At 48.0% G+C, this 15212-nt stretch overlaps 6 protein-coding genes across 6 annotated transcripts; 5 read left to right on the top strand and 1 right to left on the bottom strand.

Annotated features, from left to right (window-relative positions):
* Positions 1-200: 200 nt before the first annotated feature.
* On the top strand, positions 201-2714 carry I302_108313 (uncharacterized protein; the record flags this gene model as incomplete). Its single annotated transcript, XM_065870643.1, has 4 exons — positions 201-617; positions 690-1517; positions 1579-2373; positions 2421-2714. 4 exons carry the CDS (start codon positions 201-203, stop codon positions 2712-2714), a joined length of 2334 nt encoding a protein of 777 aa, XP_065726715.1.
* A 539-nt stretch (positions 2715-3253) lies between these two features.
* On the top strand, positions 3254-4522 carry I302_108312 (uncharacterized protein; the record flags this gene model as incomplete). The annotated part of the gene is made up of 2 exons (XM_019193916.1): positions 3254-4009; positions 4079-4522. The coding sequence occupies 2 exons, from the start codon at positions 3254-3256 to the stop codon at positions 4520-4522; spliced, it is 1200 nt and encodes a 399-aa protein (XP_019044039.1).
* Positions 4523-4651: 129 nt separating this feature from the next.
* On the bottom strand, positions 4652-6267 carry I302_108311 (uncharacterized protein; the record flags this gene model as incomplete). Its single annotated transcript, XM_019193917.1, has 6 exons — positions 4652-4985; positions 5049-5330; positions 5389-5565; positions 5622-5726; positions 5780-5881; positions 5948-6267. The coding sequence occupies 6 exons, from the start codon at positions 6265-6267 to the stop codon at positions 4652-4654; spliced, it is 1320 nt and encodes a 439-aa protein (XP_019044040.1).
* A 2059-nt stretch (positions 6268-8326) lies between these two features.
* Positions 8327-10300, top strand: I302_108310 (uncharacterized protein; the record flags this gene model as incomplete). The annotated part of the gene is made up of 7 exons (XM_019193918.1): positions 8327-8544; positions 8611-8783; positions 8845-8941; positions 9009-9192; positions 9276-9512; positions 9630-9692; positions 9767-10300. 7 exons carry the CDS (start codon positions 8327-8329, stop codon positions 10298-10300), a joined length of 1506 nt encoding a protein of 501 aa, XP_019044041.1.
* Positions 10301-11146: 846 nt separating this feature from the next.
* On the top strand, positions 11147-12948 carry I302_108309 (uncharacterized protein; the record flags this gene model as incomplete). Its single annotated transcript, XM_019193919.1, has 5 exons — positions 11147-11978; positions 12047-12297; positions 12361-12468; positions 12528-12734; positions 12826-12948. The coding sequence occupies 5 exons, from the start codon at positions 11147-11149 to the stop codon at positions 12946-12948; spliced, it is 1521 nt and encodes a 506-aa protein (XP_019044042.1).
* Positions 12949-13503: 555 nt separating this feature from the next.
* Positions 13504-14949, top strand: I302_108308 (uncharacterized protein; the record flags this gene model as incomplete). The annotated part of the gene is made up of 4 exons (XM_019193920.1): positions 13504-13634; positions 13706-13784; positions 13897-14344; positions 14471-14949. 4 exons carry the CDS (start codon positions 13504-13506, stop codon positions 14947-14949), a joined length of 1137 nt encoding a protein of 378 aa, XP_019044043.1.
* Between the last annotated feature and the right edge of the window lie 263 nt (positions 14950-15212).

The following is a 15212-nucleotide window of genomic DNA, read 5'->3' as shown; positions in this document are numbered from 1 at the left end:
ATCAGCCTCATTGCTTTTGTCGAACACCTCCACTTTGTTCGTATTTGTCTCTGTTTGAGAGATTTCTTATTGTTTGGCATCTAGTAGCCAGTTATTATTGCATTTCGACTGTCGTCTTGTCCGCGCCCCATGAAGCCTTTGAGCCCTGATGAGGATGAGTAGTATACCCAACCTCTTGGTCGCTTCATACCCATAACGCGATGCTGAGTGCGCTTCCTCTATTGGGCGTTCGGGGGACGCGGCCTACTGTGGCCTGTCGGCTCCCCCTGCCGACTTCGGCCTCGTCTCGTGTCTTCCAGCCCCACATTCAGTCTCTACAGTCACATGGTTGTCTCTCGACGAAGGCGACCCTGGACAAGAAGGCGGCTCGAAGGGCTCGGAAAGCCGCTCGCAAAGCCGCTGTAGCTGGACCAATCCTTATCGCCAACCCAAGTTTCACTTTCTCCTCAGAAAATTTACCTCCTCTGCCTGTGATCAAGGATGAGCACCTGGCTGCCGCATCCCTTGACAATACAAGCGTGGCGTTCCAGCAGTTGGCCCTCCTCGGTGATGCTCTGTTCCGTATCGCAGCGATTAAATCATTGTGGAACTCATGCAGTAGTAACGGAACTCTCTCCGTAAGTACACCAATTCTATCGCTTCTTTGTGTGCAACCTACGCGAAAATCCGCTCACGTTCCTTGCTACTAGCATGGCTGTCAGAGCTTGACGACGAATAAGGCATTTTCGCAAATAGCTAAAGCTTATGATATTCAAAACGGACTGAAAGGCTATGGGTCAAATCCCTCGATCGCCAGTGAGAAGACATTGGGATCAGCCTTAGAAGCTCGAATGGGAGCAGCTTATCTAGATGCATACATCCATGGAAAGGAGAGAGAGTCACTCAGATGGGGCGCACAGGTCCTTGACATGAATCGGTGGGATGGGATGAAGGAGTATATTGAAACAGCAGAAGAGAAGGTTAGAAAACCCAGATTATACTCTATACCTGCGAAGGGGGATATCTGGGCTTCTGGCCAATCAGCCGTCAACCTTGCGCCAGCCAAAGTCGACGACCAGATACTATTCAGAAAAAAGGCGCAAGTATCGACGGAGTCCATTATCAGTCGAATATTCAATTTCATAGCGTTTTCCCCTTATAATCAACCGGTCAAATCGAAAGTTAATCCGCCTATCACACTATCTATCCTTCTGCGCCGGAGGAGGCTTTCTCAAGAACAAATGTCGCCCGTTCTATCTGTATCGCCAACCTGTCGAGAGACTAAGCAGCCCGAACAGCCAGTATCGGACGCCCCGCCAAATGACATCTCGACCCTCAATGGCTGGAATTCGTGTCCAATACCGCTCAAAGAACACGCCTTGCCGTTACTTCTACCCATAACATCGAAATCGGAAGAGTTGTTAGGCCACCTCTCCGATAAAGATAGCATCGCTTATCAACAGAAAGGACGTTTCCACCTTTACAAACTCATACGTCAAGCGCTATCTGTGTATCAACACACCAAGGCGAACGTAGGGGTAAGTGCTTTGCTCATCGTCCGAGGATGTACCAAGTACTGAACTGATGCCACTGCATCAGTACCTGACCGGGATCCTCATATCTACTAAAGTTCTCTCACATCTCGCTCGACACTACGGGTTTGATTCGAAGCCGGATGGGTCTCAACACACGCAGACTGAAGCCGCTAGGCGGTTTGCTCGGTATTTCGCGATGCTGCTTAAAGATAGAAAGGTCCAGAACAGCGGAGAATCTCTAGAGTCTTGGATAGCAAAAGTTTGCTCCAAAGAGGTTTGGCCAACACTCGACAAATCGTCCATGCCCAAGCCTTCCGCTCCAATAAGCAAAGTTCCATCGAAGGCTGTCTCGTCGTCTGCCCCATCGGCATCAGCCCCTCCATCCCCTTCAACGGTTCAGCCTATAACGCCTATCCAACCTCAATGTCATCCCGAGAATGTCATGAAAGTTTTAGCCGAATTTGACCAACGACTTCTCCGCATTGAAAAGTCCCTTGCCTCTTCGGCTCTTAGTCCTGCTGCCGTTTCGCGTCCCAGCAAGCTGTCTCAAGCAAAAGAAGCAGCTGACATCGAGTATCTGAAACCTGCTGCCAAATCCGCAAATATACCTGCCAGCCTTGATCCCACACCGAGATCATGGCGTCCAGTCGGATCTCCCAAGGCATGGTCCAAGCCCATCATTCAAGTGAATTTATCCAGACTTCCACCTCTGCCTGACGGATTACGGTCAGCTTATTACAATAAAATGAAGGTGGAATCTCACGATCCGCATTTAGCAATTGTAGAAGGTTTTAATGAGCTGAAAGCGAAGATGTCGACTATTGCCCGCGGGTATTGCCAACACGAGGTCACTCTCGATGTGAGTCCTCTATCACCTGCTCGAACCGAGCTACTCACTGACTAGAGGTTAAGTATGTCCTCAAACACCACACGGCTTTTGCAGTAACCTCACATCTTGCCAAATTCTACGATCTGACTCCCATATGGCTCAGCGAAGATCATCCTCAAGCGGACGAACAGCAACATCATTCCAATACATTTCTTGCTCTGTTCAATACATTGGTAGGAAATAGCAGTGATCCTAAATCGCAACATTGGCTATCTGAATTCTTGTCTCCGGAGGTTTGGGTCAGTATCAAGACGCTAGCTAAGAGCTTTGATAAGACTGTGTCCATGCAGGAGAAGGACACGGGAATCTAAAAAGGATCGCTTGGTTCCATCGGTGAGGCATTGCATGACGACCTCGAGCAGGCAGGTCAGATCCTGGACGACTGGATGGACAGCACATCGGCATTGACATCAGTCAACGAGGGAAACGAGCCATAAACAATGCCGCTGCTGCCGTTACATCGGTCAGCACTGTAGATCAGGGTTGGCGGACTTCAGTTGTTCCTTTCCGCCCGACCAAGTTACCGGCACTCTACCCAACTCCGAATCTCCCAATCGGTCCAAGGTTTTTTGCGAGTGTGCGCGAAGAAACGGACGATGACAGGCAAGCCTGGTTCAAGATTGTCTTCAATGTGACCAAAGATTCCCTCAAAAGATTCTCCGCATCTGACGCTGCCATCACGGTGCGTTGATCTCTCAGAAGACTTCAATCCCATCATTACCCATGCTGAAAAAAGCCAATATCGTCGCAGATTGCGACATGCCGTTTGACCAGCAATAGGACTTTGTCGAATCTTGCTCTTCATTACGGCTTGCTCGAATTGTCAGAGCCATTGCCGCTCCAATATCACATGGCTCATCGCTTCCGCAGATATGTCGGATCTCTTCTCCTCGATGGAGAACGGACTGATACTTCCGAAGCCGTCAAACTTTGGATTGGGGAGCTATTCGCACTGGAGGCTTGGCCATCGCTTGAAGCCATAATTTCGGAAGCACAGGGTCGCCAGCCGTTTACACTCAATCATGAACTGCTACAAACCTCAAGTCAAACTGCTGAGGAAGCTGACCATGAGGGAATTGGCGCATCTCACCGATCGTCTTTGGATGTGACTACCAGCTCTCAGAGCTCACCGGGACTTGATGGCGACGAACAATGTGTGTCTACGCAAGGCTTTGAACCACGCAATTTGGCCGTTGAGATGGCGCAATCCGACTCTCAAGGCTGCTCGACCGATCAAAACGGAAACGTTCCGAGTTGTGACACTGCGGATGTCGTTTCTAGCTCAGCAGACTCCTCATCTTTCACTCAGGTCATGGAATTTCACGATGTGGACCCGTCGACCCAAGTAGACGACTGCGAAGCCGAAAACCAGGACTCATCAGCTGTTTCAAGCCAGACTGTCGAACAGGACCGACAATCTTCAGTACCTCATGTAGATCTATCAAGACTGCCACCTCCTTTAGTTGACGTAACGGTTGACAATTCAGAGCTGTTCAAGAAATTGGAGCCGAACTCGAATGAACTCGTCAGGGCGGATTATGCCACCATCGTGGGCTTCTTGACTGAATGCTACCAAGCAAAGAATTACGGAGAGAGAAAGACGGCAGTACGTGTGTTCCCGTCAGGTTAGATCTTTCGTGCTATGTGAAGTCACTGACACCTGACTGCTATCCAGTTCGTAATCAGAAACCTGCTCGAAGAGAAACCGTTGTCACACCTCGGCCAATTTTATGGCTTAGGCCGTGATCCCGATGGTCAACTTCTGGCTCCGGACGTCTCTGCTAGGATCTTTCGACGATACACCGCTCTTCTGGTCAAAAAGGCTCCATGGGAGAACAAAATGATCAAGACGTACATACACAATTGGCTGCGTCAGGTTTATTCACCTCGAGCACGGGTCGAGTTCTGGGCCCGCATTCGATCAAAATCCAAAACGAGGAATTCGCGGCCGAAATCCCTGCTAAAGGCTATTAAGATGAGCCCCTCAGCTAAACCTCTGGATGTTGAAGCCCAAGGCGATGCTGTTGCGATCACATCCGGCCAAGCGCAGGGACCTGTAGATGAAGCGATCACGCCCTCTAAAACCTCTGAAGGACTAAAAATAGTTGACTCGCAATGATAGATAATATATTGAATAATCACACTCCACTCAAACTGTTGTAAAATAATAATTGTAAATCGGATAGATGCATAGACCATACATGGACATTGATACAATAACTCTAGTATACTTATCTGCCTGAGGCAACTACCATTCTCTGATCATACCATCATCACCTCTGAACAATGGGTTGATCCAGGGTTCCAACTTCTCAGCTTCGGCAGCTTCCTTCCTAATGAGTTCTTCGTTCAACTCGATACCGAGACCTGGTGTCGTCAATAGACCGACAGAACCGCCCTCGACCTTGAATACTTCCGGGTTGGTCATATATGTGAAAAGATCGAACCCGCCAGTGTTGTAGTGCATCTTCCATGACATCTCACAGACGACGAAGTTGGGCGTTGAGAAACCGACGTGGAGGGAGGCAGCAAATGCGAGAGGACCAAGAGGACAGTGAGGAGCAACACCGATATCATAAGCTCTGGAGTGCAACTCAAGATCAGTTACTTATTTCGGGGGAAAAGCGTAAAATGAGTCAACTCACTCAGCCATGATAGCGATCTTCTTGGTTTCTGAGATACCACCAGCATGAGCAATATCAGGTTGGATAATATCGATACAACCAGCTTCGAAATATGGTCGACAATCTAATCGGGTAAATAATCGTTCACCAAGAGCAATGGGGATGGTGGTCTTGTTGTACAAGTCTTTCAGCTCGTTGACGTGTCCGGGAAGTAAGGGTTCTTCGATGAAAAGTGGTCGATGGGGCTCAAGGGCAGCAGCAAGTTGTTTGGCCATTCCTTTGTGGACTCGACCGTGGAAGTCACTATCACACGATAATCGTCAGTACCGCGTATACCCTGAAAGAGCGTTATGCCACTTACAGACCAGCATCGATACCGATGGACTTGACCTCTGCCAATCGCTTGACAGTCTCATCGAGAGCGTGAGGCGAATCAAGCCATCCGATAGATTCGGTAGCGTTCATCTTGACTCTGGTGAAACCCTGGGCCTTTCTGACCTTGGCTTGCTCCAGGACATCCGAGGGTCGATCACCACCGCTATCCAGTCATCATGTCAGATAGAGGTAACGCATGCAGAGACTAAGGACACTCACACCCAACCGTAAACATCACATCTTTCTCGGATCTTTCCACCGAGCAATTCCCATACTGGCACACCTAGCACTTTACCCTTGATATCCCAAAGAGCAATGTCGACACTGAAGATATGGGTCAGCGTGGGTCAAAGGTATGAGTAAGAAGGTTCACTTACCCGGACATAGCAGACATAAGCACCTCACCACCTCGGTAGAATCGATGTCGGTATAGGTAAGTGTAGATTTCTTCGATGTTCATAGCGTCCCAGCCGATCAACCTATATGTATATCGGGTGTATCAGCTTTCTAAGGCCCCATTCGCGTACAATGAGTCCCTTACTCACCTTCTGGAAATATCCTTCAAACTTCCTTGTACAGCCTCAGTGTGACCTTCAAGTGTACCCTCACCCCAACCGACAACACCGCCCTCAGTTTCTATGCGCACGAACAACCATCTAGGTCGGACATAGAAGTTCTCGATGGTCTTGATCTTTGTGGATCCAGGCTGAGAGGCACTAGCATGCGGCTGGACAGGGATGGGTCGATGGATACCCTTGTTGTACTTCGCAGCGAGCTCAGAGGGAGGAAGGTAGGTAGCTTGTTGAGTGGAGATGTCGGTAGCGACAGTGGAAGTGCCGAGAGGTTGAGGTTGACTGGCAGACATGATGACTTTTATTCTCCTGGGCAGATATGTGTAGTAGCAAGAGTTCTAGATGCAATTGTTTGATCAGAATATACTTTGCGAGTAACACAATGCACTGAATAATAGAAGACTTTAAAGACATCCCAGCAGAAATCAGGCTACCAGATAATACCGGGCCGGCTCCGAACGGTCCAAGGCAAGTTACGTCACCGGCATTTCGCGGTACATATCCCTCAACCTGCTTAGACGCAGCATTTCGGGCGGGTTATTGCGCAGGGGATATGTTTGTAAGTCTGAACACATCGCCTGTATATGTAGGAGGTCTTGAGGGCTGTACAGCATTTATCCTCAGAGAGTCCGATGGACAGATGCTGATGGGTCTTGTTGATGGTGAAGGTGATGGGTGACACTGAATGATGATCATTCCAGGTATACCATCACGCTGATATGCGGAACTCCCATAGCGGTAGGACCCCATTGTTACATAATGCCGTTGCATCAAGCTCAACTATACAGGCAGTAGAGCTAGAGCGAGCTGACAGTCCTATGACGGGTGTACAGTCAAATCATACAAGGAGATAGCCCGTTTGCAAGTATGCGTGGTTAAGCGGACTTATTGTGGTTATCAAATCATCATGAGACGGAGAAAATCTTGAAACGAAAGACTTTTCGCTTGCCTTCTCAAAGCCAACCGCCAAGGCGATCCACCAATAGCGGGTACTTCTGTCAACTTTGCCCAGCTTACAATGAATACACCACCCGGTCACGTGGATATTCTAGCCTCTCCACTTCGATTCATCGCAAAACTTGTTTATCCTGTATATCCGTTTCAATAGATGGGTTTTGTTAACAACCGCTCCCCACCCTATCCACTTTTGGCTACCCACCTCAGTTCATGTATATATAGAAAGGATGCAAATGTTCATTGATAAACTTACGAGGAATCCTCCTCAGCACCGCTTATACAGTATTTCCATGTCTTTTACATCGTCCTTTGCTTGATTCGGACGATCTCTCATCAATGATTCACCATAACACTGATCATCCTCCGATGGACCGTTACACAACCGATCCGATTCCGATGATAGTATTTCGACATGGAGCTTCCGATCGATTGGGTATCCTATCGCCTGTTCATACCGAGTCGAGCGTATCCTAGGCCCACAATAGAAAGCATTTTTCCTCTCAGCCGATGACTCTGCATTTGCCATTCATTGAGGGTCGGTCGCATATTGGACGCCTGCCGACGCGTCGCGTGCTTTACGTGCTATTCCTCAACCACCTTTGCCCGACACCTCGTCATCCTCATTTGGAATCAAGGGGGATGTCTACTCCGCCCGCTACTTACCGCTCATCACGTAAACAGCTAGGTGCAATTTTTACCAACTAGGTTCGAGATCCCTGGTCTAGTACGATTGTGTACGCCAAATTTCGATCGAGACCATCACACCCATCACTTGTCCTCTCCAAGACCAATCAACTTATTCGCGACTTTCGTCGGATCGAGATCACCTACTATGTGATCTCACGACAATGATGAGTCTTGATACCTCAAGGGACCACAGCGTATGTCCGCGGGATATGTAGGACAATTTATACACTTTTGTTTAATCGGCTTTTCGGCTTAAGCACAAAATTTACCGAATACTCATCAGTTGGGATGACCCGCCGGGATTGTTGCGCTCTTCCTCTCTTCCCACCCCGCCTGTGCCTCCGTAAATCAAGGATTACGGAACGTTCCTATTTATGGTGTTTCTCATCGGCAGCCAAGATAACTAAAAGGTCACATCAACAGCATCCAGACGGGAAATGCTTAATAAGACTCGACTCGGCTTTTCGCGGTTATACCTGATTTGAGAAGACATGAAGCGAGAGTTACCGTCCCATTTTTTGGGAATCTTACGATAACCTTCATGCGCCCCGTAAGGCCCCAGAGGGACTGAAAAATGGTTAGCCGGCCCCGAACTTGCCCCAGTACCCTGCGGATCGACATATATAAGGAACGTTTTAAACCCTCCCAGAATCCCCCTTTCATCATCACTTCAACAACAACGATACCACAACTGCAGTTCAAGTCATAATGGCTTCATTACACGACGATACCTACAAAGAATCCGAGAAACACACCGAAGATGTGTCTGGGCCATATCTCGGAAAGGACATCGACAGACATCTTGCTGTCCAGGTTCCAGCCTCCTTACAGGGGTTGAGCGATGAAGAGATAGCTGCCATTGATAAAGCTGCTACTCGAAAGGTTGATATCTTGCTTATGCCGACCTTGGTCGCCTTGTACATTCTGTAAGTGACTGGCATATCCTGCACTACCTAGGGAGCGTCAGCTAAATTTGCCACTCGCGTCAACAGCAATTATCTTGATAGACAGAACATCTCTTCAGCCAAGATCGCTGGTATCTCCAAGGACTTGGGTTTGAGCACTACCGATTACAATACTGCTGTCTCAGTCTTGTTTGCCGGCTATGTCTCTCTCCAAATCCCTTCCAACATGTTGGCTTCCAAGATCGCTTACCCCGGTATCTGTGAGTTTCAGAACCCCTTGGATGATCAAGTATGCATAAGCTGACGAGGCGGTTCTTCCAGATATTTGTATTATGTGCGGAGTCTGGGGTGTCATCTCTGCTTGTACTGGTGCTGTTCATTCTTTCGCTGGCCTTGCTGTCTGTCGAACATTCTTGGGGTGAGTACTTTTCTCCCAAGCGCAATTGCCTGAGTCATCGGATCTCATGCTGACCCGCCTGTGGTAGTTTCGCCGAAGCTGCCTTCTTCCCCGGTGCTGTCTACCTCGTCTCGACCTTCTACACCAAGCGATCTATGGCTTTGAGAACCGCCATCTTGTACAGTGGATCTCAAATTGGAAATGCCTTCGGTGGTCTCTTTGCTCTTGCCATTTTGAAGCTCGATGGAACACACGGATTGGAAGGCTGGCGAGTAAGTGTCTCACGTGATTCCGATGAATAACGGCTTCATTCGGGGCAGGATATGTGTATTGATACCTGTCTGTTATTTCGTAGTGGTTGTTCATCGTCGAAGGAGTCTTGACTGTCGGTCTGGCTGCCATCTTCGCCACCTTTATCCCTAACAAGCCTTCAAGCGTCCGATGGTTGACTCCTCAAGAACGAGATCGACTTGTATACCGATTAGAGATGGACAGAGGATCCAAGGATGCTACCGATGAAGTATCTGTGGGATCCGCTTTCAAGATGGCCGTCACCGATCCTAAGACGTGGCTCCTGTGTGCTTGTCTTCAGGTGAGTCATTCTTCGATCAAGCCGTAGCGTCGATCACCTCATCCCGACGTTCAACTCATTCCGATGATTAAGTCATCACTGACAGGCAGATGCTGATTCCCTTCCATCTACTTTCAGGCCAACTACATCGCCGCTAGCGTAACTAACTTCTTCCCTGTTGTCGTCAACACCCTTGGTTTCGTAAGTTCTCCCATCCGCAGGCTCGAATGTGTCAGTTGTTACAATGCTAATTATTGATTTCTAACATCACTCAGAACCGAACTATTACCCTCGCCATTACCTGCCCACCATACGTTCTATGCTGTGTAGCAGTCATCGTGAACGGTTGGCACTCTGATAAGAAGAACGAGCGAGCTCTTCACATCATTTGTCCATTCATCTTCACCGTCCTCGGAAACGTCATCGCCGTCGCGACCACCAATGTTGCTGCTCGATATGTTGCAATGTGCATCCTCCCATCATCCTTCTACTCCGCCTCCATCGTCATCCTCTCTTGGATCTCCTCTTCGGTGACTGGACCTGCCGTCAAGCGAGCGATCGTCTACGCCGTCATCAACGCTCTATGTAATACCCCCAACATCTGGACTTCATACTTGTATTTCAACGCTCCGAAATATACCGCCGCTTTCGGTGTGGACCTCGCTGCCGCGGTTCTCACTATCGTCGCTGCCGCCTCTACCTACCTTTACCTCAAGAGACAAAATGCCAGACTCGAAAGGGGCGAGGATACAGGCAAGCACGGTCCCTCGGCTGTCCAGATCGAAGCTGGTTTCCGATACCAACTTTAAGGGATTTTACTCTTCTCACACCGAGAGGATGCATCGTTCCTACTGGATGTTCATATTAAAGGATATGTATATGGGTTATAGGCATAATTATATATGGGATTTTGATATGTTTGCGTTATGCATTATGCATTGAGACTTCGTAGATACAGTACTTGTTCCTGTGCACCCGCATTCCAATGCCAAGAGGATCCTTTGACGCGTCTAGTTCCGGTTCTCACAACATTTACGTTACTGTACATGTATTCCATGTTCCATTCGAAACATTACAGAACCATCATTAGCGGGATCAAACACAAACTATAGCGATCGCACTGGCAACAGAGTGACGGGTGCTCAGCATTTGTGCACAAGCTAAAACAATAAGAAGCGCATGATAGTGCGATGAAGGAATAACTGAGAGGGCAGTACTGTATCGTGTTTCATAAAGACGAACCATCCGCTCAGAGGGGTGTTGTTAATTGTGAATTCGGTCGTGTGGGTAAGTTAAGAGGAGAGGATGGACAGAACGCAAAGCAAGCGGACGAGAAGAGAAGACCCTGCCAAGGAGTTTTCGTGTCAGAGGAATTTGGTTAGAGAATGAAAGGCATTTTTGTTTATGCTTATGCCAAGAATACTGCACTGTACATGTAGCTTACATGGGCTGACTCAACTTATGCTGCATACTCAAGCTTTGACTTTGTGCTGAGACTGGCTGCTTTGGATAGAGCCTTTCTTCAACGACGTGTCTTGTCGTGATACTGCTTGGTAGTTGTACATTCCTTCCAATTCATCGCTGTCAAGATTGTATACGATCTTCCCGATACACGAATACCCCCCTAATTTACTCATATCATAGGTTATCACACCATGACGACACTCACTTTCACCACGCTCTTTAACATCTTATCCCTCTTCGCCCTCCTATCCTCAGCCTTGACGGCAGCTCACGAACCAAACAGTCATCTAAGACAACATCATCGCGACTTACTCAAATCTCTCAATCACCCATACCAACCACATCCCCAGGCCAGAGCGACCCCCGACGGTACAGCAGCATATACACCAGATAATTCCTTACATTTCGAATACCCTCGACGAAACTTCAAGATCAATTCCAGGAAATACAAGAAATTGACCAAATTATTACCCAAGATACTTAAGAATGCCAATTCCATCACCACCCACTCATGGGAATTGGGATGTTTCACGGAAACACTGCTTGAAGTGTATAATCCGGCGTTGACGCCTTTCGAGTGGGATAGCGAGTATGAAGCGGACGGCGGTAAATGCCAGAAATTGGAATTTGGCGAGATACCTTGGAACGTGCTGAAGATAGCTAAGAATTCGTTGGTGGCCTACGATTGGACCGGATCACCCTCATCAACCTCAGGCTCAGCCTCGCAAACCGCACAAAATACGTCGATTGAGACGGATTTTGCGATACGAGGATTGGGTAGTCTGCAAGATTACTTCTCTGAGTCGACGTCGCCTGTCCCGCACATACCCAAAGCATTGATCAATGGTGATGGAGCGCTCGGCGATCCGGTGTCGCTCGTACCGGCCATATGGATTTTGGCTCAATTTTCGGAGAACCATCTTGTCAAATTGGGTCTAGGTGGAAAGTCAGCAGCGGATTACGCTTGGGCGTTGGGTAATCAGCTTGATTATTTGTTTAGTGGGATCAGGGCGCCAAATAACAGTGCGTAATCGAGTCTACTTGTGTCGAGTTTCATGTATTGTACTGATGATACGACGACTAATGCTTAGATACCATCTCACAACGAGAGGATCACTTTGAACTATGGGCAGATATGATGTACATGATCCCACCGTCGCTGTCGTATCTTGGTTTATCCCTTTCAAGCGAGGAATATATGAAATACGGATTAGAACAATGGAGTCTCGAGACTTCCGCTCTGCTTGATACCACCGTCAATATCTATCGACATGTGCATGATTGGGATACCAGATTATGGGCGACAGGTAATGGCTGGGGCGTATATGGGGGTATAAGGAATGTGAGTTGTATCCATCGAAACAAAGGTAACTGACAAATGGGGTAGCTGATCAAGAATGCTCAGATATACTCTGCAAAGGCCTCTCCGTTCGCTTCTACCTTTTCGCAGGAGATCAGCCAGGCCGAAGATACGCTTCTAAAAATCTTCGAAAGATTATTCAACGAGTTGGACGTAAGTACTGTACATTGGTATGGCCGCAAGTCTTGGCTGATTGGATCGTTTTTGGTTAGGACCATTACCTCATACCCAACTATATGAGACAGGTCAATGCGACTCTTGCAGTGGGAGATACCGCAGGTACAGCATTAACCGTAGCAGCATACTATCGATTCGTCAAGCTCTGTCCCGACAAGGTCAATGATGCGTTGACGAGGTTGGCCGAGAGGGCGTTTGATGCGGTGGTAGCTAAGATCGATAAGGAGGGATGGGTCACTCATGTTTGTCAATACCCCCCGACTCCTTCTCGATAGAGGGAGGGAGAGGTTAAACTTCGAGAGAAGATGGCTGATGTTACCTTTGATTGGACAGGCCGTAGACCCAATGGGCACATACGGATGGGTAGTCTACCCTAACGATCCCAATATGCATTCGCCCGAGGCTCAGGCGTTCGCAGCTAAGATGTGGAAAGCGAGGACCAAAGCTGGAGTCTAGGTTTGACACACCACTGCTCAGCTTCTGCCTATCAGACCTACCTTCTCGTCATCCTCGGCCTCTTTGTCTTCCATTTTTATACCCTTGTGATATATACCGTAGACCTGATTGATACCCCTCTATTGCCATCTTTGATGTATCGGGACATTGATGTATCTATATATTATATAGTGTTTTTGCCTCATATAGCTTTCACCTGACCTGCTTAACAGACTAGCGGATATCCACTGTGTCTGTCATTGCTGTTCTTCACCTCGATAACATATTTGACATATAACCTACACACCTCGCGATGCATTAATGTCGATTCTCCCATCGCGTTACTCTAGTCGGCGTCTGCTCTTTCACGTGGACGGATCACTGGAATCCGATCAGGTAGTAACCGGTTGCGTAAGAATGACCTCATGGTTCGGCTCTGATTTCTGCCCAATTGAGTTGGATGCAAATATAAGAGGCCAATACACATAGATATATGTATGATGATGAGATGCATGCGTGACCTCACCTTTATGAATTACAATTAGGCATCACCATAGAACACGACAAACAGTCACAATGCAAGCTATAAGCGATACCCTCCAAAGCGTCACTGAGAAAGTAGTGGGGCCTACCAAAGTGCCTGGTCCGGAAGATTGGCTGAATGCTGATGAGACGGAGAAGGTTGAGGATGACGAGGACGAGAAGATGTAAGTACGACATGAGCTTTACACACAAGGATGAGAAGAGGCATCTAACTGATGATCGGATATGGATGTAGAATGCGAGTTGGGGAATTAGTACATGATATGCAGAGACGTAATTTCGATGCTCATCAACACAAGTTTAGAGGTACTCATGTGAGTTTTGGGTATCCCACATGATCACACCCTACTTCATATGATATATGACAGTTTAATGGATGATGGATCATAAGTGACTAGTAAAAAGTTGACCATCGGTGTACTACAGGTCAAATCCCTAGCCTTCGTCAAAGGTACACTCACCATCGACCCCTCTCTCCCCTCTCATCTCCGCCATGGACTCTTCGCAGAACCTGGCAAATCGTACGACTGCATAGCGCGATACGCCAACGAACCATCCTTCATCCTTCCAGACAACACCTCCGCCCCGCGTGGTCTAGGTCTAAAGATATTCGATGTCCACGGAGAGAGACTCTCCCCCGCACCGGACGGATCGACGAACCACGGTACCCAGGACTTCCTATTCAATAATGCTCCGATAGTTGAGCTGACAGATCTGAATACGACGATCGAGATATTCGAGCTTAGGACAAAGTATTTTGATAGTCCTACTAAGCTTCAGGTGGAATTGGCAAAGAGAAGTGATAGGTTGAAACAATTCGCTCCGGCTATGTTACCTAATGAGTATGTTGTGGGGTCTACTTTCTATTCGCAGTGTGAGTGTGCCGTCTGCTTTCATCTCTCTCGGTCAAATCAAGACCGCTGAACAGATCTTTCTCCTTGAAATGGACCTCATATGAATGTGAATATCAGGCTGATGAAAGATTCCTGAAACCCCCCAGCCGCGTTCAAGTTCGGTCCCTACGCATGCAAATTCTCTCTCCTTCCCACCCATCCCTCACAAGGGGAATACATCTCCACAACCATCCCCAAAGACGCATCAACGACATACCACCGAGACCATCTCCGCGAGTATTACTCCTCCAGTCCTACCGAATACAAACTCCGAGCTCAATTCTGTTCCGATCTGTCCAATCAGCCTGTGGAGAATGCATCGGTAGAATGGAAAGAAAGTACTGCACCATGGTATGATCTCGCTACGTTGCGATTCGAGCCACAGGATACATTCAGTGATGCAAGGAGGGTATGGTGGGAGGATCGCATTGGTTTGAGCCCATGGGATGGACTTAAGGATCATAGGCCGCTGGGAAGTATAAATAGATTAAGACACAAGGCTTATGAGATGTCTAGGAAGTTTAGGGGGAAGGGGAATCAGAGGGAGGTTTATTTGCCGCTTAGTGTGGGGGATATGCCGAATTGAGAGGGCAGGCTCAGGGGTTGTGAAGAAGTATATTCTTGTTTTGATAGCTCATTCAATATGATCATGTATCTGTCCGTTGTCTCATTGATCTTGGTCTCTTCTCTATCTTATGGGCGTACTGTGGATGTGGAATGGGGTGGTCTGCATCTTTCCAGCTGGAGGAGCGTTTGTCGACGGGGTCACGTGACACCCTGCTTGACTTGACATTACTCGACGCGTTTTGACTTTGAGCGGTTGCTCATGGCTCATGAATGTCATCTTTG

The sequence above is a fragment of the Kwoniella bestiolae genome, chromosome 7, assembly GCF_000512585.2.
Source record: "Kwoniella bestiolae CBS 10118 chromosome 7, complete sequence".
NCBI classification, from domain to species: Eukaryota; Fungi; Basidiomycota; class Tremellomycetes; order Tremellales; family Cryptococcaceae; genus Kwoniella; species Kwoniella bestiolae.
This window is presented reverse-complemented; position numbering and strand designations above follow the sequence as displayed.